The 20,808-nt window shown below is 51.5% G+C and overlaps 2 protein-coding genes across 10 annotated transcripts in view; one reads left to right on the plus strand and one right to left on the minus strand.

The window, feature by feature from the left end:
- The window catches only part of STPG1 (sperm tail PG-rich repeat containing 1), a 59,214-nt gene extending 50,276 nt beyond the window's left edge, over positions 1-8,938 (plus strand). For 3 of the 4 annotated variants that reach the window (XM_033227822.1, XM_033227820.1, XM_033227821.1), the window contains 2 exons: positions 4,290-4,480; positions 7,319-8,938. In XM_033227822.1, the coding sequence (XP_033083713.1) occupies positions 4,290-4,480; positions 7,319-7,395 (268 nt within the window). In that variant the 3' untranslated portion in view covers positions 7,396-8,938. The remainder of the gene's footprint in view (positions 1-4,289; positions 4,481-7,318) is intronic. The other variant, XM_033227823.1, reaches the window with a different exon arrangement.
- Positions 8,939-10,306: 1,368 nt separating this feature from the next.
- The window catches only part of GRHL3 (grainyhead like transcription factor 3), a 36,026-nt gene continuing 25,524 nt past the window's right edge, over positions 10,307-20,808 (minus strand). For all 6 annotated transcript variants that reach the window (XM_033227811.1, XM_033227813.1, XM_033227815.1 and 3 more), the window contains 4 exons: positions 19,345-19,433; positions 18,459-18,544; positions 15,926-15,990; positions 10,307-11,236 (listed from right to left, as the gene is read on the minus strand). In XM_033227811.1, coding sequence (XP_033083702.1) covers positions 11,122-11,236; positions 15,926-15,990; positions 18,459-18,544; positions 19,345-19,433 — 355 coding nt within the window. In that variant the 3' untranslated portion in view covers positions 10,307-11,121. The remainder of the gene's footprint in view (positions 11,237-15,925; positions 15,991-18,458; positions 18,545-19,344; positions 19,434-20,808) is intronic.

Genomic DNA, 20,808 nt, shown 5'->3' on the forward strand with positions numbered 1-20,808 from the left:
CAACCCTGGGAATCCCTGAGGCAGAGTGAATGTATGCCTGGGAGTGGCTGGAGGGTCTCGGATGCCTTCCCCAAGTGGCCTGCTGAGTCCTCTAAGACATTCATTATTCTTAGGTGATTTGCAAACAGCTCACATTGGAAGCTGCAAACACACTTAATCCAGTTGTGGCCAACTCAGAGCCTTTGATAGATGTTTTCTTTCCACGGGGCAGGGCCAGGTTGGCTTTTATAACTGAGCAATGAGGCTCATAAAAGCCCTGGTCACAGTGCACTGTGGGCTGCCCTGGGTTTGATCTGGCCTGACCTTTGTGATTTGTCAGCCCCACCTCGACATGGAGGGACCAGCCCTGGATGAGGATGAAGGTGTCATGTGGGCCTCAGATGCCTGGGCGCCTTTACTTGCTACCAGCCCTCTGCTTTTCTCTGCACTTCAGCAAATGTTCCTGGGATAGGGCTGGGGGCCTCAAAGCTGAGGAAGACACAGTCCCTTCCCTTAAAGAGCTAGGCAAGTAAAAGCCATAGAAAATGCAACATTTTAAGTGCAAAGGAAGAGCCAGAATGTATTCAAGGGCCGCATACTCTGAGCTGAGAGCTCTCAGCTGCGACCTGCCGTCATCCTTCCACCGCTCCTCCAGGTGGGCGTGTCACTCCGAGTTTACAGTGAAGTGCAGGCTGTTTACCGTCGTGGGGCTGGGATTTGAATCCAGGTCCCTCTGCCTCCAAAATCCATCTCCAAAACCCATGTTCCTCACTTGAGTCACAGGATGGGAACATCCAAGACAGGTGGGGGGTGGTGAGATGGGTGTCGGTGGAGGAGACAAGTTTCCCCGAAGGAAGTGAGAACGTCAATAATTGAATTCAAGTTTGCAGGGAAAGTTGGTGTTCCTCACAGAAGGAACAGCAGGGACAAAGGCATGGAGTTGCTGAACTGTGTTGTGTTGGGTGTTTCTGGAAGGTAAAACGGAAGCAGCCGTACGTGGGAGATTAGGCTGGATTGAGAGGCCATAAATAGATCTTGCCTTTAACTTTTCATCAGGGTTTGTAAGTGGGGAGGGTCAGAAGCAAGTGAACAACCCAGGAACTCACCGGTGGATGGAGGGTTGAAGGCAGTCCAAGTGCTCAGCGTCTGTCTCCCTGTGTCCCAATTCCTGCCATAACAGCTACAGCTTTCCCCATTCCATGCTTTTCCTCCTGCTGTTCCCTCTGCTGGAAATGCCCTTCACCTGAAGACTTTCTGGATTTCTGGGTGGGTTTCTGGATTCATCCTGTTGGAATTAATGTCCCTCTGTCTCTGTCTCTTTCTGCTGTCAATGCAGTTTTGTTTGTTTGTTTTGGGGTTTTTTTGTTGTTGTTTGTTGTTTTTTTAACCTCTATTCTAATAGATTTCATGTTTTTAAACAAATGTTACAAGTAAAGCACTAGTTAATTTTCCTAGCAATCTGGGCGGTAGGTATTATTTCCACCATTTTACAGATGAGGAAACTGAGGCTTAAGGAGGTGAAGAGTCTTTTCTAAGAACACATAGCTGGTGAATGGAGAAGAGGGGATTCAAACCCAGTTCTGTCTGAGTGCAAAGCCCGTACTGCCTGAAGTTGTCACCAAGCTCTTAAGGACACTCAGGTCCGTGTCTTAGTACAGAACTGCCTGGATTCCCAAACATGTCTGGCCCAGAGTCACACACATGGCTGGTGCTCATGAAAGATCCATAGAGCTAGGCTGAAGGTTCTGAGCCTCTCCTGGGCATATTAAAGGAATGGAAGACAAGGGACCTCTCTAACCCATCTTGCCAAGAACACTGGTGAGTCATGAGCTCAGTGTGCGCCAGCCTCCTGCAGGCTGTCCTTGGGTAAGAAAGCAGACACCTCATGGTGTTCTCAAAGACCAGGGTGGGAATCTTGGGCATAGAGTGACCCAGACCAGTGATGGGGTGACCTCATACAATGGTTGGTTCATTCCAGCTTTAATTTCCAGGAATCAAACCTGTCTCTCTATGATGCCAGCCACAAACTCATCAAATGTCTGGAGGTGTTTTGAAGGGGGAACCGCAAGCCAGAACAAGGAGAAGCCAGCTTTTATTTATAAGGGGAGAGGTTGTTGATTACACCCTATAACCAGTTTTTCCATGCAGATTCACAGCAAACAGGGAGGCAGCATGTCCCCGCTTTCCCTGTGGGTACCTTTGTTCTAAATATAAGCATCCACGCCAGCTGCTCCTCCACCACAAGATGTGAACCCAAGCACATTTATGATGACTTTCAGTGTCCTCCCTGACAAGGGGGGTGTCCCCTGCCTCAGCATGACTCTGGGGTGGAAGGGCCCTAAATCAGTCTTTTACGAGGCTCAGTTGCCTGTCTGTCACCAAGCAGCACACAGTGACGCTGACACAGGGATCATCAGAAGAATAACAACTACCTTTATTGAGCACCTACTATGTGCTGATGCTCTACTAGGTGCTTTACATACCTTTTCTCTATTCATCATAACTCCTTTATAAAGTTAGTGTCGTTGCTCCTTGCCGTGCTGTGTATACTGACACTAAGCTATAGAGAGATCAGGGGACTTGTCTTACAGCCAGTAAGTGGTGTGACTAGAATTCAGCCTCAGGTCTGTGTGACCCTTAAACTCAGTCCCCTCCGCCATCATGCTTTCCTCCATATTGCTAGGCGCCAAAGACTTGAGTTCCATGCCAGCATTCCTATGAACGTGCCTGTAACTTTGGATCAGTTGGATCTGAACACCAACATTTTTAGAAAACTAAGGAGGTTGAAGAAGATATCACTTGGCCAGGCGCAGTGGCTCAAGCCTGTAATCCCAGCACTTTGGGAGGCCAAGACAGGCGGATCACGAGGTCAGGAGATCGAGACCATCCTGGCTAACACGGTGAAACCCCGTCTCTACTAAAAAATACAAAAATCTAGCTGGGCGAGGTGGCGGGCGCCTGCAGTCCCAGCTACTCGGGAGGCTGAGGCAGGAGAATGGCGTGAACCCGGGAGGCGGAGTTTGCAGTGAGCTGAGATCCGGCCACTGCACTCCAGCCTGGGTGACAGAGCGAGACTCCATCTTAAAAAAAAAAAAAAAAGATATCACTTGGGTCCCCTCAAGCTCTCTGTGTTTAAGAAGTTGTTGGCTAAAGTGCAGTAGTGCCCCAGTGGCCAGGAATCCCAAGTCCCCTCCTTTGCTTGGATGGGCTGGCTCCCTTGGTCGTTGAGTGCTGGGGGAGGCTGGAGGAGGCTGGGGGAGGCTCCTTTGGCCATTCAGTGCAGAGTACCTCCTCTCCCCTTTTGGTGAGAAGCCTTTTAGAAGAAGCCTTGGGTAGGAGCCAGAAGGAGGCGGCCCTTCTATTGCGTGGTTAGGAGAGTAGCATGATTCCTGTAACAAGCCCAGAAGTCTCTGACAACCAGTGGAACTTTGAATCAAGGCCTGATGAAAGGTCACAGCAGGAAGGGATCTCAGAGGTCATCTTGTCTAATTCCTTCCTTTTACAGATGGGGAAACTGAAGCCCAGAATGAATTAATGACCAAGCTGGGACTCAAGTACAGGTCCTATTTCTCTTTCATTTAATGTCTCAATATCAGAGATAAAAGATAGACTCCCTTTCTTGAAGGAGGGGAAGACAGACCTGAAAACAATGACAGTGTAAGTGGTAAGGGTTATGCAGTCTCTTGATTTCCAGCCCAGTGCTTTTCCACTCATGCCTCCTGCCTCCCCAGGATGATATTTAGTAGGATTCTGGAACATCAATGTTACAGTGGCCTCTAAAGACCTGCTGGTCTTGGGATGGCAAATCTCTGGACTGTGGGATGCTTCTTTCTCTTCCCTGACCATGGCAGACATCACAAGTGGCTCACCAAGGCCTCTTCCCATTGAGTCCATGTGAGGCGTCAGTTTCTTTCACAGAACTCCAGCTAGGCACTACCAATCAATCAGAGTTGGCACATGAGATATACACTGCCTGCCATTTCTGATTAGCTCCACGTCTCCAACAATGCACACTGAGCTCTCACTGTGTGCCAGGCCCTGTCCTGAGTGCTGTGTTTTAGGTGCATCATCTCATTTATCCTGACAACCCTGACCTCAAAGTAGTTACTATCATGATTGCCATGTGCAGATGAGGAAACAGATCCCGGGGTTCCCAGCTCACTACCAGTGGAGCTAGGACTCTGCCCAGGTGCCATGTCCAGTCCTCTTCCAGACAACTTGGTGCTGTGCAGGCCTTGGCTGTGTCTAGAAACTATGCCTTCCCCACTAGACTGCCTTAGTGACATCTTCCCGTTTTATCTTTCCCAAAGGAAAAACCCCATCCTGAACTTCTCTGCTCAGCCTTCGCCTCTGCCCCCGAAGCCACCTCTCCCAGGTCCTGGTCAGTATGAGATCGTGGACTACTTAGGCCCCCGCAAGCATTTCATCTCGAGCGCGTCATTCGTGTCTAACACCAGCCGGTGGACAGTGGCACCACCTCAGCCAGGCCTGCCTGGCCCAGGTCAGAGGATTGTTTTAAATGATTGTAAAAACCAAATCTTCTGGAACTATCATTCTTGGGTCGCCACATGCCCCGGATGTATAGCTTGTTTCCCAAATAGGTGACAGGGATGGGAGTAGATTGGGAAGCGTTATCCGTTCACATTTTCACAGTACAGAAATGTTTTGTTTTTTAAGGTGAAGGGGCTCTTAGAGATGGTCCAGGCCAGGGATTCATACTGAGGACCATGAACATCTAAAAGGCTCAAAGATAGTCTTTTTTTTTTTTTTTTTGGAGGCGGAGTCTCGCTCTGTCGCCCGGGCTGGAGTACAGTGGCCGGATCTCAGCTCACTGCAAGCTCCGCCTCCCGGGTTTACGCCATTCTCCCGCCTCAGCCTCCGGAGTAGCTGGGACTACAGGCGCCCGCCACCTCGCCCGGCTAGTTTTTTGTATTTTTTAGTAGAGATAGGGTTTCACCGTATTAGCCAGGATGGTCTCGATCTCCTGACCTCGTGATCCGCCCATCTCGGCCTCCCAAAGTGCTGGGATTACAGGCTTGAGCCACCACACCCAGCCCAAAGATAGTCTTAAAGGGGTCTGTGACTCTGCAGCTGGCTGCAGACTTGGCACATATAGACATTATTTTCTGGGAAAGGAGGTCATAGCTTTTGTCAGTGTGTCAGAAAAGTTCTTTTTCTTTATTAATTTTTTTTACTTTTATGTTTTTTTTTTTGAGATGGAGTCTCGCTCTGTCGCCTAGGCTGGAGTGCAGTAGTGTAATCTTGGCTCACTGCAACTTCCACCTCCCAGGTTCAAGCAATTCTCGTGCCTCAGCCTCCCGAGTAGCTGGAATTACAGGCACATGCCACCACACCCAGCTACTTTTTGTATTTTTAGCAGAGACAGGGGTTCTCTATGTTGGCTAGGCTGGTCTCGAACTCCTGACCTCAACTGATCGGCCCGCCTTGGCCTCCCAAAGTGCTGGGATTACAGGCGTGAGCCACTGTGCCCAGCCAGAAAAGTTCTTTTTCTTAAAAATATTTAAACTACTGGTCTAGTGTGGCCAGGTTATTTTACAGCTGAAGAACCCCTGGAGAGCAGGTTGGCCACAGGTCCATGGCGAATTCATGGCGGGCAGTGCCAGGCGTTTCCCCATTTATGCCTTGTTTGTTAATGAAATTAACCAGGGATTGTCCAATGGAGAAGCACTTTTCAGCCATCTAGCGCCATGCCCTTTTTATAGGCAAGCATAAGTAGGGATCCCCTGTTACATCTGGGATCTACCTGGGAGCTAATATCATGAGGGACTCACTCCAGTGGGCAGTCTCTGTGCTTCCTGACCTATTTGTAGCTCTCTATAGAGCACTTTTGCTATTAGCACACCCTGACCATGGCCAAAGCATTGGGGACTGACATGTGTGGCAGGTGGCACAGGAGGACGAAGGCAGAGCTGTGATGGCCGCCAGCTTGGTTACACTCAGCCTTTCCGTGAGTATTGACGATGTTCCTGTGCTCAGGAGCCAAGATGACCTGGGCCCTGGGTTTGCCCCCAGAGGCTGCAGTCAGGTAGGGAGACTCCTTCCACTCCATACTCACAGGTGAGACTAACATAAGGCAGACTGGCAGGGAGAAAGTCACTCTCATAGCTTTGGCCTTGCAAATGTGGTAATAATCACACCAGCAAGGCTATAGAGGTTTGATCTGGGGCTCATCTGGTCAGTCAAGGAGAACTCAGCATTGCAAACATGCATATGCTCTATACAAGGGGTGAGCTCCAGAGAGGGCAGGGCATGGCCAGGGATCCTGGCTTGACCCTGCTCTGCCACATCCTCTAGAAGCATTGCCCGAATGACTTTTCCATGCCATTTGTGGTGCTAGGCACCTGGCACACAGAGACACGCAGCTCCTGCTACTCTGATCACCCATGCCAAGGTGGGCTTCTGCGAGGGGTTTCCTGGGCACATGTATGTGTCGGCATCTGCCTGCTCAGCTTCCAGTAAACTCAGATATACCTGGACTGCCATGGGCTCCCCTCAGCAGCTTCCCAAGTATAGGGACAGAGAGGCCGCACACAGGACCCTCATTAACCAAGTCAGTATCAACATGAGAGTTTCCGGTCGCCTGGGGCTGCGATTCCCAAGCCCTGTTCATCTCCTAGAGAACCATGTCCGCAACTGTCATGGCTTCTGCTTTTATGGAAACCCCTGAACTAAATCAAAACAAGACCCCATGAAGCTAATACCTTGCTTCAAGAATATTGCTTTACTCAATTTCTTTTCGAATTTCATAGAAAATAGTTTTGTAAATTTTGTTCTGTTAAATAAGTTGAAAAGAATTAAAGAAGGCCAGGCGTGGTGGCTCAAGCCTGTAATCCCAGCACTTTGGGAGGCCGAGACGGTTGGATCACGAGGTCAAGAGATCGAGACCATCCTGGCTAACACCGTGAAACCCCGTCTCTACTAAAAAATACAAAAAAAAACTAGCCGGGCGAGGTGGCGGGCGCCTGTAGTCCCAGCTACTCGGAGGCTGAGGCAGGAGAATGGCGTAAACCCGGGAGGCGGAGCTTGCAGTGAGCTGAGAACCGGCCACTGCACTCCAGCCTGGGCGACAGAGCGAGACTCCGTCTCAAAAAAAAAAAAAAAGAATTAAAGAAGGCAGGAAGCCAGAGTTTGACTCCTGCCTGGGCCGGTTAAGAGCCAGATAACCTCGGGCCAGTTCCTTCCACTCTGTGTCCCCACGTGTAATATACAGGGGCTGGCACAGGGGTCCCCAGGCCTTTCCAGCTCTGAGGTAGAATGCCAGAGACTGCAGCAATGGGCCTTTTCTCTCTTAATGCCTCCTCCTCTTCTCCCCTCACAGCCACGTACAAGCCAGAGCTCCCAGGAAAGCAGTCCTTCCTCTACAACGAGGATAAGAAATGGATCCCGGTGCTGTAGGGATGTCACACAAGGTCAAGGAGAACCCCGGCCATCAGCCCGTCCCGCCCAGCTTCCCCAGGACATTCCTCAGGAGGAGACTGATCATGTGCGTGGCAGCTGACAACTTGGGGGCTGGCTCTACCACTCTGGCCTGGCGTGCTAGCCGGACTGCTGCCATTGCCTTTGTCTTGAGCTGGAGACATTGCTCCCTGGAGACTGCATCCCAGCCCCATGGACTCCAGTGGGTTCCTGAGCAGAAGGGAGGAGTGAACAGAGCCCCCTGGCTGCCTCCCCACGCACCCATCCAGGCTGGCTTCCAGGACGACTCCCTGCCACAGACTGAAGGGACTCCTGAGGTGCAGACTTCAAGGAGGAGCAGTCCACCCTGAAGGTGGCCAAGCCTGGAAGCCCCACCCTTCCCTGTGTCATTCCTTCATTCATTTACGCATTCATTCATTCCCTCACTCCTGCCTTTCTCATTTGTCCCTTTCTGACCTCACTCACTCACTCACTCATGGTACGTCTGCTGGGCGAAAGCTACCTGCAGGCAGGTAATGCTTTTTCCACCAGTCCACAGCTTTCTTTCTAAAGTGACCACCTGTTTGGAAAGGCCTCTCTTTACTCCTTTTAGACCTTTTTCTTCTTTGGAGTGGGAGGTCATCTTGAAATGTCAGTGGCCGGGCCCAGGGGCTGTGCTTTTCCCTGACTTCCTTTGCCAGCGGGACTGAATTTTCTCAAGGGTTACAGGCCCCTCCATGGAGTCCACATGGCCTGTCTAGGCCTGATAGCCTTTGTCTTTATGTGGAGGGAAAAAGATATGTGCCCTGGTGGTTTTGGTGGAGGCTGCACAGGTGCGCGGTGGGCGGGGAGCTGCCAGGTTCCTTCCCTCATCTCCCAGCAGACTTTGACTGACGCTGTAAGTCTCTCTCTGCATTCACCCCGCCAGATACTGAGAGGTTACAAAGGCTCCAAGGCCTGTACGTCTGTGGTCTCTCCAGAGAAGTGGTTCTCAGCCTTGACTGCACACTGTAACCACCCGGGGACTTTAAAAAGTACTGAGGCCTGGGGCCCACCCACAAATGCTGATTTAACTCCTCCAGGGTGGGGTCTGGGCAGTGGGGAAGCAGGAGGGGGTAAAAGCCACCCAGGTGATTCCAGTGATAGGTGAAGGTTGAGCAGCGACACCTTCCAGCTTCCTGACTGGCTCTGGGAGGGGAGCTGGGAAGGAGGACAGGAGGTGGGGACTTTATACACACGGAGCACCTACAGCGTGGCTGTGGTTCCACACTCCTCTGTCATTTAACCTCCACGCGTCACCTCATTCTGACATCACGGGGGCGCCACAGCCACAGTGAGGCCTGGCCTGGGCAGAGCAACTCTGGGTGCCCCACTGGGTCCCTCCCACAGTGGCAGGCAAGCCTAATGGGAACCCGAGGCAAAAGGAAACATCAGTAATACGAATCCTGTCTTTAAAACTGTGATGTTTTGTTCACCATGCATTTTTTTTTTTGGCCTTAATTTTTAAAATATTGCATTTAACTTATTTATCTTGATTATTGAGCTTTTGGGCACCCCTTAATTTTTGTGCCTTAGGCTAGAGACTCACCTGCCCGTAGCCTTGACTCTAGGTAGGGGCTTGGGAATTAGGACCACAGACTCTGTCAGTGCTGGAAGTTTCTTATAGGCATCATGGTTTTCACACTTCTTTTAAAAAAAGTTTTATTCAGATAAATGTTTACAAGAAATCCTAATATTTAAATGGGGAGAAGCAGAGCTACGGTGATGGAGTTGGGGGGGGGATACACAGGGCCTGCTGCAGCCCCTTCCTCACTTTGTAGTGACCTTGGAGACCCACCAGTGAGTCCTGAGGCTCTGAAGATGATAATTACAAACAAACAACGGAGATCATGTCCTGCACTTCATAGCCAGAGAAACTGAGGGCTACAGGTAGCAGTGGCTGGAAAGTCTGCTCTCCCAAAGAAGAGACACTTCAACTTGGCAGCTTAAAAAAGCTAAATGAGGCAATGAAGGAATTGAACTAAGAGACAAAAACTGGCCGTTCACGGTAGCTCATGCCTGTAATCCCAGCACTTTGGGAGGCCAAGGCGGGTGGATTACAAGGTTAGGAGTTCGAGACCAGCCTGGCCAATATGGTGAAACCCTGTCTCTACTAAAAATACAAAAATTAGCTAAGCATGGTGGTGGGCACCTGTAGTCCCATCTACTCGGGAAGCTGAGGCAGGAGAATCGCTTGAACCCAGGAGGCGGAGGTTGCAGTGAGCGGAGATCACGCCACTGCACTCCAGCCTGGGTGACAGAGTGAGGCTCCATCTCAAGAAAAAAAAAAAAAAAAAGATAAATGAAAAGAAAGCAAGCCTGAATCTGTGATTTGTTCTCTAAGGAAAATAAAGGCCTTGACTTGTAGTATTTGTCAATCTCTGACTGTCACCATGGCTGACTTCAGTGTGCCAACATGACCACACTGCTGCAGAGTTGGGAAGACGTGTGCGATTGCTTCTGTGAGCTGTAGGAGCTGGCTCTGGGGAAAGTGGCTTGGCCTAGAGAATAGGGGCAGAGCTGGCACAAGACTCAGGTCGTGGCTCCAGCCTTGGGTGCTGCCTGCTGGCCCCAGCTGTGAGGTCCTCTTCAAGCTCATTCTGCACCCTTCCCAGGACTTTCTCTTCAGAGTCAATGATCCTGAGGTTGTAACATTCAAAGACAAACATCTGGGCATCAGGAATCTGCTGCCTTCCAGAGGCGGCACCTTTGCTCCACTGGTGCCCTGCACGTCCCAGCATCCTTCAAGTCCAAGACAACCCGCTCTCAGCACAGAGCCAGAGCGAAGGGAGAAAGAGGAGCAAGACCCCAACCACTGTGGCCCTCTCTTCCCAACAGACTCTCCCAAAAGGAACGAGTGCAGCATGTGAAGTAATGTGACGTAATACATAGGTAGATTTTTATTACTAAATACCACGTGAGTATACAAAATGCATCACTGAATAACAGCTAAAAAAAAGCCCAATGTGAAATACACATTTTTTGAAATGATAAAAACATATCCATGAAAAATATAAAATGTTGCATATATGTACAATATATTTATATATATATAACATAAAATCGTAAATAAGAAATGTATACAACAGTAAGTGGCAAGGCAGTAGTTTTACACAGCAGTCACTTTGTTCCAGTCAGTCGTTGGTGCTATTTACATCTTGCGTTGAGGAAGTCTGAGAAAGAGACTCCACTATAGTGTCTTTTAAGTCATTTGCACTGAAAATCAAGAGTTTTCAAGTTAACTGACCAAAGGGTGAGAAATCCTTTGTCTGAAGTTGAAGACGGAGAGTGGGAGCCGCACCAGCTGGCGTGATGCTGCGGGAGGGAGCGTGTGCCGCCACCATCTTAACGGGCAGCCTGCAGGAGCGCCACTGCAGACAAGGGTCTTGGGAGGAGGGAACAGTCTTCTGGGTAGGTGGTAACCACGGTGACATTGTTTTGGGCTACGGGAGGCACTGGCAGGAAGTTCAGGGAGCAGATTCAAGCATGCCATGGGGGTTCAGGCCAGGGAATCCCCCAGGTCTCTCCCTGGCCCTGACGTCTATGGGTCTGTGACTCAAGGGCCTCTTCCCTCAGGGAAGGCATTCAAGTAACAGCGCTGAGGCATGTGGAGAGGTTGTGTGTGGCATGGGGCCACGTCCCTGCTGGCCCCTTGCAGGTCACGAGGGTTTGGATGCTCAAGAGGCCTTACAGCTCCTTAAGGATGATCTGAATTTTGCCATCCAGCTCCCCCATGTCCAGCAGGAAGGCGACGTGGTTGCTGTAATGCTGAATGATGTTGTTGTCCATGTTGACTAAGATTCTGGAAGGGAAGAGGGGATGTGGTTGGAACACAGCAGGCGCCCTGTTTTCTTTTTTTTTTTTTTTTTTTTTTTTGAGACGGAGTCTTGCTCTGCCACCCAGGCTGGAGTGCAGTGGCCGGCTCTCAGCTCACTGCAAGCTCCGCCTCCCGGGTTCACGCCATTCTCCTGTCTCAGCCTCCCGAGTAGCTGGGACTACAGGCGCCCGCCTCGTCGCCCGGCTAGTTTTTTGTATTTTTTAGTAGAGACGGGGTTTCAGGCCTTCTGAGTGACCAGGATGAGTGACGGGTCATACCCAGTGGGTACCTGCCACATTTTAGGCACCTCACAAACTTTCCCTCTGATCCTCACAACAACCCCGCAAGGTTGGGGAGTCACAGTCTCCTTTACTGCACAATGCCCAGTGGCCGAGCCACAACTCAACCCAGGCCTGCTGGCCCCCACGCTCACAGCTACTGCGCCGGATTGCCTCTGTCCTGGTGCACCCGAGGATGGACGCTCAAGCAACTAGTATGTAGATCTGGGGGAGATGCAGTGCTCCCTTAGTCACCATATTGAGGACTCAGACATGAAGTGTGAGTTCAAGTCCAGGAGGGGTGGTGGTTTGGGTTCAACAAGAGGCCTGGATGTGTCACTCAGGCATGCCTGCCTGAGCCTGAGGCAGCTGCCACACAAGCCCCTCCCAGTTCCATTCCCAGGAAGCTGAAATCAAAGGAGGATTGTCCGATAGACTTGAGGGGCTAGGCCCACTCTCTCCCCATATTCTCCAGGGAAGGACCTGGGTCAACCTGAGAGAGACAGAACCTTCATGGCTGTGGGCCCCTCATGCAGGCAGTCAGAGCCATTGTTTATGCCAAAAAGCAGCCCCCTAGGAGCTGCTCCTGATGAAGGACCCACCAAGATGTGACTTGAGCTGATCACATCAATCTTCTCTTTGCCCCTTCCCTGCTGTCATCTGAGCATGTAATGGAGTTGGCTATATCCACCCACACATTCACCATCCACCATCCATTCACATATAGCCCCCATCCATCATCCACCCACCCAACCACACCCCCACCCCATCTACCCTCTACTACGCACCCACACACACCTATCTGGCATCTATTCACCCATCCACCCACTCATGCACCATCTACCCACACACCCATCCACCATCCTCCATCCACCTGCCCACCTGGCCTTCATCTTCCCATTCATCCCCTATATTCACTGAGGCCTTTCCATGTGCAGGGCCTTGCTCAAAAACAAGGACCATATGGAGATGAATTAGACCTAGTTCCTGCCTTCCAGGAGTTTTGAATCTAGTAGGGACTGGGAGGATGAATCCTTATATTACCCCAGTTCATAGATGGGGAAGCTGAGGTTCAAAGAAATAGTTATTTGTCTAAGGTCACACATTTCCTAGATGGCAGGGCTGGGATTTGAACCTTTGTCTCTTTCTACTGTATCATTGTTAGAAGGAAACAAAGCCCTATAAGTACGAGTTCGGAAGCAGTGGATAGAAGGAGGGCAAAATCCACGGCCATGGGAGAGTTCTTTGAAGTGGTGAAGGAGCAGCAGTCACAAGGACCCCCGACCCGAAGGCATGGCCCACATCCAGTTTTCTCTCCCTGCCACTTTCAGGAAGGAGATCCAGGCTTGTGCTTTCAGTGGTTTGAGTGCTGACTGCCAGTGTGTAATCACAGGCTCCCCTTTCTTGGGTCCTGCCTGGAGTTCCTTCCTTTCACAGAGGGCTCTTTGGGCACTGGAGGTCGGAAACAGACCAGGGGAGACCAGAACTGGGTAGAGGGGAGGGCGCTTTGTCAAAATCAGGGTGGTTTTGCTTGCCATTTATTGGGTGCTTCTAGGTGCCAGGCACTATGAAGTACCTGATGTGCACCAGCTGGAAGGCTGGATCCCTCCCACTCCCCAGCAGAGCCTCCCAGCACCCTGAACGCACACCTGCTCACACCTGCCAAGCTACACCTGCTCACACCTGCACAAGAGGGTTTCCAGATGGGCTCACAGACCCCTCCTCTCATAAGTCAGTAACAACAGGCCCCTGAGAGGCAGAACCACTGTCAGCAAATGGGGGCCTCTTGTTATTCTCCCCCTTCTAGCTGTCTTCAGTCCTGGGTCACATTAAACCCCTGGCCAGCTGCCAGCAAAAACAATGTATTTGTTCATCTTTCCAGCACTTTGTGGTGCCTGCAAAGCTGATTCTATCCACCTTCGTCCAGAGGACTTTCGGGAGGGTTTCATGAAAATAAACCAGGCCTTTGATCAGAATTTCCTGTTTCTCACATGAGGACTTGGAGGGAGGCAGAAGATAAGCCTGGACTCTCCTCTCCTAAGAGGTATTTTGGGGAACACTGTCATTCAGACATTTCAGACAGTCCTGGGGCTGAGGTTTTCATGGCCGTGGGGGCGTGTGGGGTGCCTCTGAAGGGCTGCTGAGTGATGCCCTGGGCTATGGTGCTGGACAAATAAACTGGCCAGCCTGGCTGCATCCTTTATTTGCACATTGCTTAGCGGTTAGAGAAACAAGCAGGAGGCAGGATAACAGAGTGGATGCCTGTACAGGCTTTAGAAGTCGGGGATGCTTCTGCCAGTTCCTAACTCATGACCTTGTAACTACTGCAGACCTCAGCTTCCCCATACGTACAAACGGAGATAAGCATACCCAGCTCAAAGGGTCCGTGAGTGATGCTCGGGAGGGACGCAGCCCAGTGCCTGGTATGTAGGAAGTGCCCCATAAATGGGAAGTTTTAGAATTATGATTTCAATAGCTGACTGGGGCTTAAGGGGAAGCCTCTGGCAACTCAGTTAGTGGGGCTGGGGAACATTCTTGTATGCACACCCCACCCTCCTACCCCCCACGCAATCACACAGCCTGGCCTGGAGTGGGATTGGTAAGGGAGGCCTGCCACAGGTGGGGCTGGAGCCAGGGGGCGTGGGCACCGGTGCTGAAGGGAGAGTGCGGCTGGGCTTGTCTGGGCAAAGCAGAGCCTGCCCTTCGCCATGAAGTGGATTTCACTCTACAGAGCATGTGAGACTCAGTTGGAAACCGAAACTTGGAAAACAAGACACACAAAAAACTAGACATGTATGCAACTAAAAGCAAAAAAAACCCTTCCCAGGGGATGCAGGGATGGACACCTTGCCCCACGCTCAGCCTTCTATGGAAGGCTAGGTAGGAACCAAGGAGGAGGAAGGAAGGCAGGGCTGGGCCTGTGAGGAAGGCGGCCAGGCCCCTAGGCCTGATGAGATGGGGACTCAGCTTGAGTATAAAACCTGCCTCACTTTGCAAAGTCTTCTAAAAAGGAAGATCCACATGCAATAGCCATCGGGCAAGGGGCTGAGCACCTCCAAGGTGCTACTAGCAAATGTCGCTGGAGTCAGACTATCCACAGCAAGAGGATCAGATTGGAGCTGTGCGCAGAGGGGCTGGGAGTGCATTTCCCAGGGCTCTGGTTCTGGGGCCTCTGGGCTGGCAATAGCAGTGACAATTCCTCACTGTCTGGGGGCCCTATGCCAGGCTGGTGAAGTCACCTACTCAGGAAGGGCTGCAGAGGCCAGGCTCACTGACTCTGACCAGGGGACAGAGTGTCTGGAGGAGAGTTACCATGTGACCCTACCTCCCTTTCCCAAGGGATCTTCTGAGCAGACAACAAAGGTACTGTGGTCCTCAGGAGCCCATGGTAGGCAGCCAGGCACTGCCTGCCCCTAGAGGGTACAGCTTTACTCCTGGCCTAGTCTGGCTAGCAAAGGTGGAGGAGGTTTGGCCGGGCGCCGTGGCTCAAGCCTGTAATCCCAGCACTTTGGGAGGCCGAGACGGGCGGATCACGAGGTCAGGAGATCGAGACCATCCTGGCTAACACGGTGAAACCCCGTCTCTACTAAAAATACAAAAAAAAACCTAGCTGGGCGTGGTGGTGGGCGCCTGTAGTCCCAGCTACTCGGGAGGCTGAGGCAGGAGAATGGCGTAAACCCGGGAGGCAGAGCTTGCAGTAAGCTGAGATCTGGCCACTGCACTCCAGTCCGGGCGACAGAGCGAGACTCTGCCTCAAAAAAAAAAAAAAAAAAAAAGGTGGAGGAGGTCTGTGGAGCATCCCTGGCTAGATTCCCTCAAAATGACTCCCAATCACAATTCCTTTTCCAGACTCATCGCCAGCCACTCCCTTCCTGCCTACGGCTCTGTTAGTAGCAACTTTGTTGGGCCTGCCTACCTCATGCCTTTGATCTACTTCTTCTGCCCCTGAACACTGCTTATTACCTCTGAGCCTCAGTTTCCTTATCTGTCAAATGAGGACTCTTAGTGTGGCTGTGAGGGTTAAGTGGGGTGTGTTCAGCCTGGTGTCTGACACATAGTGAGTGGTCAAGTGGATGGTGGTCACTACAATCATTATAATCAAATGGCTTGATTTCCCAGTGGCCTTGAACCTGGGTCTTCTGACACATGACCCTCCACTCTCCCTCCACCCCACACAGGAGATCATATGTAAAGACCCTTCCACTTGTCTCCCACTCCCATCCTTCCCAATTGTGACCCATGTCTTGTCTCTGCAGATGGAGAGGTGACCAGTGGCCCTGGCCTGGCTAGGGGGCTGTCCACCCCAACTCCACAGCCCCTCAGCCCCTCCACAAAGGCCAAGTACAAACACTGCTCAGCACTGAACAACCAGCTGGAGGGTGAACTAGGCACTCACCCTCGCTTGCATTTCTTGTAGACTTTGTAAATGTTCTCTTCAGGGAACCCATACTTCTCAGAGATCTGGAAGGAAAAGACAGGTGATTCATTGCCTGCTGCCCACGCTAGATTTAGACAAGTCTTTTAGGCCATCACTTTTTTTACTTCCTGATTACAAAAGTAAAATATATGCATATTGTGGACAAATATGATGAAGAAAATTACAACCATCTATAATCCTGTTTCTCAGAGACAGACACTGAGTGTGCGTCTTCCCATCTTTTGGTCATGTGTACGGTTATGTGGATAAATGTTTCTAGGCTCCACCTGGTTTTATGTATCTTTTTACTTATCATCCTATTATAAGCCTTCCTATATCACAACAAACAGTTGTCAAGCAGCATTTTTAGTGGCTGAAAAATAGCCTGAAGAGCATCTATCACTGCCCTGAACTCGCCCATCAGACATTGAAACTGTCCTAGTGCTGCGGGTGCACCCAGGTACCAGCTGGCCGGCCTCGTGCCAGCTACCTGTGGACACAGAAACAGTGCCCACCTCAGAGGGCTGCTGGAAGAATTAAGTGGATTGGTCCACATTAAACACTTAAGACAGCTCCTGGCACGTACTGAGGCCTGAATAAGCGGTCAGTGTGGTTTTTTTTTTTTAGAAGCAGAGCAGTGAGGATGCTTCTTGCCCTGCTGTGACAGGGGAAAGCCCAGACATCTCCCCCATCTAGGCTGGAATTGTTAACCCCATTTGATGGGCGAGCATGTGGAGCTCGAACAGGATAAGCCACACGCCCAAGGCCTAGACCCCAGGTTAACTGACTCCATCACATCCGAAAATGTTGGAACTTAGTTCCCTGCATGAGGAGACTGTGGGTCAGAGGCTTGTTGAGTGACCTGCCTGAGATGACACAGCCAGCATCAGGTTGTCTCCCCAGAGCTTCTGAAGTTTCCTCTGGGGCAGGCAGATCCAGTCTGGTCCCAGCTGAGCCACCTGAACATGCAGAACTTTGGACAGGTCACTGTTACTTCTCTGAGCCTCAGTTTCCTCACTTGTAAAATGGGCATAGTAATAGAATGTACATACAGGGTAGTTCTGCACATGAACTGAGACAAATACGTAAAGGGCCCAGCCCAGTGCCTGTGCCGGGTAACAGCTCTGTAAGACATCGGTGTTGATTAGTACCAGCTGCCTAGAGGCTGCAGCCAACCTCAGGTCCTGGGTTTCAGGTAGAGGTCATCCTCTCTGGCATTTTAGAAAAAGGATCGGGTTCAACTTCTCAGTTATTCTCTGCCCTAACAGAGATTCCTCCTGGCAAGAAAAGTTCTTAGACTACTATTTCTTTTCATGATGATGTGACTGAAAGCTACCAGGAAGAAGATCTCAAGTCAATCTAAGGAAGAACTCAGGAACTGTCTCACCACAAATTGGACAAAGACGCCACGGCTGCCCCTAGGTAGTGAACTCTCCATTACTAGAAGTACACAGGTCAGAAGTGGGCATCAGCTTGGAAGCGCTGCTGGAGAGAGGGAGCGCAGGCACTAGATGGGGAGCTGACCCTTTAAGGTATTGTCCAAAGCCTCTGAGTCTATATTTAGGTGACATTAATGGTCTTTGTGAGTCCAACTTCCTGGGGCTGATGCCAAGCAGGGCTGACGATGCGTAAACAGCACGCAGTCGAGCAGTGTGAGGAGAGCCTGGGCTGGCATCCCGGCTCTGTCACCTGGAGCTGAGGAACCCTGGCAAGTCACCCGACCTCTCGCAGGCTGTATTCTCAGGAAATGAGGAGATACAAATAGTACCCACTTTTCAGGGTTGTTAAGGAAACATGATGAGCCAGCACAGGCAGCATGTCTGACCAACTGCCTGGCACATAGTGGGCCTTCAATAAAGGTCAGCTAGTGTTACTATTTGATGCCATTTTTACTCTGCCAGCCTGAAATCTTGACACCATCTGGCTTTTCTGAGTGGTTCTACCTTCAGGCACAGCTGGCCCTGGTGGAGGCTGTTTGCTTAGTTTTTGGTGGAGCCACAAAGCTGGCTATGGGTTTTATTCAGGACTGGGCTGTTTTGCCCACTCTCTGGTGCTTTAGGGGGCTGGGGAAGGTCTCCTTGCACAGACATTGCCTTCAGCCACCCCAGCCAGTGGCCCCCAGCCAACCACAAGCAGGCGGAATGAGGCCCCCTGGGAAAGAAAGGCAGCATCTCTGGGGTCTGGCCTTTTTGGGTTCCATTCCCATTAAAACAGAAACAGGTTTACAAAGCCAACAAAAAACCCTGGGCTGTCAGACAGCAGGCATCAGATTAAGGAGGATTTATGGTGTGTGCGATTCCCAGGGTGCAGTCAGGGTTCTGACTGGGAGATAACATCGCGGAGGCACACCCCCACCGGCAGGGCCCCTCAGGCCCCCTGAACAGGGTGGGACGGGTAGGCCACCGGCAAGCCAAGGTTCCCTCCTGTGGGAAATCAGAACTGCATGGTGAGGAGTGGGGACAGGAGCCTAGAGGGGGTCTGCCATGGGGGGCGGGGTCCACAGGCAACTTACCGCATTCCTCAGCCCCTTCAGGTCTGGGGTCTTCAACATGAGGGCGTCAAACACCTCCTCAGTCTCCCTCCGCACGTACAACAGAACTGAAAAGAAAGGGGCAGCTTGACGAGTGCAAGGAAGAGAATGTGAGCAGGGCCTGGGGAATCTGAAAAGGTTACTTGAAGACTGACTTCTGCTGAGGGGCTGTGCCCAGCTGGGAGGCCCTTCGGCCAGATCTGCAGATTCCCACGTATCTTCTTAAGCTGTGCTGATGTGAGGGTGTCTGAACCGCTGCTCTCCTACCTGCCAGCCAGGTGACCTTGCAAACGTGATTTTAACATCACGGAGTCTCATTTTATGTGTTTGTAAAATGGAGGCTCTGTCTGCTGTTTCATAGAGCCATTGTGGGAATTGATGGCGGTGTCTGGAAACACGAGGTGCCACGCACAGCTCGATTCATGGCTGCTGGAAGCTTTTGAGCTTAGCTGCCAGTTGGTTCTTCCTGATGGTCAGCGACAGCCCCAGAGGTTTGGGCTTGTTCCCCACCCCGAGAAGTCACAGATTTAGAGGGTCAAAGCCAGAAAGCCAGACATCAAAACCCCACCCTTCTCCCACTCCCCATTAGAAAAAGTGGGGGAGGGGGACTCGCCCAGCATACTGAGCCTGTTGACTATGCCAGCTGCCCAGGGTGCCCATGTGCACACGAGTTCAGGAGACAGAAGCCACCAGTCCTGTGGTGGTCTCTCCAAGAGGCCTGAGGTGCCCTCCTTACCCCCACCCCCGAGTCTTGAGCTAAACCTAGCTCCAAGGGGTGAGGCAGCTCCTCGTGCCCTCTCCAGGACGCCATGAGGGACGGGGAGGCTGGGGTGGGCTCGGTGAGTAAATGTGGAGGGCGGGTGGTCACCTCTCTGAAGGTCGTCTTCCTTGGCCTGCTTGGAGGGCAGAGGCTCAAACTCCTCAGCGAAGGGCGAGCAGCTACGCTTCAGAGGCAGCCTGTGGGGATGGTAGTGGGGGAGCTTGTGAGGAACTCGGGGGCCCCTAGAGGCTGAAAGACCCTGCTGGGCCTCCAGGGGCCCTAGAAATGGGGAAGAAAACACAAGGGTGCACGCAAAGCAGAGGGACAGTGGGGATAAAGCAGCAGGTCTGGAGTTGGACTGCCTGGGTTCAAATCCCAGCCCTGCCACGCACTAGCTGTGTGACCTGGGTGCATCTATAAAATGGGGTGATGAGAAAGCAATGATAGCAATACTTCATAGAGTGGTGTGAGGCCACAGGAGACCATGCACACTGCTCTTAGAACACTGCGATGCACAGTAGGGCCTCAATAAATGTGGACTCATCATCATCATCACCATTCCTTTTTAAAAGAAATCAGGTCAGATGTGAGGCAGTGGGGATGGAAGGACTGTGGGCTTTGGAATAAGACAGACTTGGGTTCCAGTCCTGCTGCCGTGACCTAACAGCTATGTGACTAGAAGGCACTTCACTTCTCTGAGCCTCAGTTTCCTCATCCATAAAATAGGGCAATAACCCTGCTTGCCTAACTCTTAGGCTGTTGTGAGGTGACAAGTGACACAATTTGGGGTGAAAGCACCATCTGAAAAGTACATTTTGTTCATAGGGAAGAAACTGATTATAACAAATGATCTTCATAAAGCGCTTTCCCACTTACGAAGATTCCATATCCATGCCACCCTCCTCACCCTCTCAAGGCTGTTTTCCTCATCTGACAAATGTGTAGGCTGAGGCTCAGAGAGGCGAAGGGACTGCTCAGGGCACTAAGGCTGTGGCTGACAGAAGGAAGGACACGAAGGCCTTTCCTAGGCCCCAGCTAGGCCCCCCGGTGGGTGTGTGTTGGGGAAGGAGATGGAGGGTTTTCATCCCCTAAGCCTCCAGCACAGCTTCCCTCTTCTCTCTGAATCTGCACCACCACAGACTCTCTTCCTTTCCCTTTTTTACAAGCTGGTGTCTCGCCAGAGATTCGCCAACTTTTCACATAAAACAAACCCATAAAAACCCAGGCAGTTTCAGTGAGAAAGGAGCATGGATCTAGCTTGGGAGCTGGGGTAGGAAGCTTGTGGCTTCCTCCTCTGGCCCCATGCCCTAGCTTACAAGGAACAGGGAGAAAAGTAGGCTAGGGGCAATGGGCATGGTACAGAGGTCACAGGTGTGGAGGGGACACAGGTGTGGAGGGGGCACAGGTGTGGAGGGGGCACAGGTGTGGAGGGGGCACAGGTGTGGAGGGGACACAGGTGTGGCGGGGGCACAGGTGTGGAGAGGATACAGGTGTGGCGGGGGCACAGGTGTGGAGGGGGCACAGGTGTGGAGGGGACACAGGTGTGGAGAGGATACAGGTGTGGCGGGGGCA

Source organism: Trachypithecus francoisi, unplaced genomic scaffold, assembly GCF_009764315.1.
Source record: "Trachypithecus francoisi isolate TF-2019V2 unplaced genomic scaffold, Tfra_2.0 Lachesis_group12, whole genome shotgun sequence".
In the NCBI taxonomy this organism is placed as follows: Eukaryota; Metazoa; Chordata; class Mammalia; order Primates; family Cercopithecidae; genus Trachypithecus; species Trachypithecus francoisi.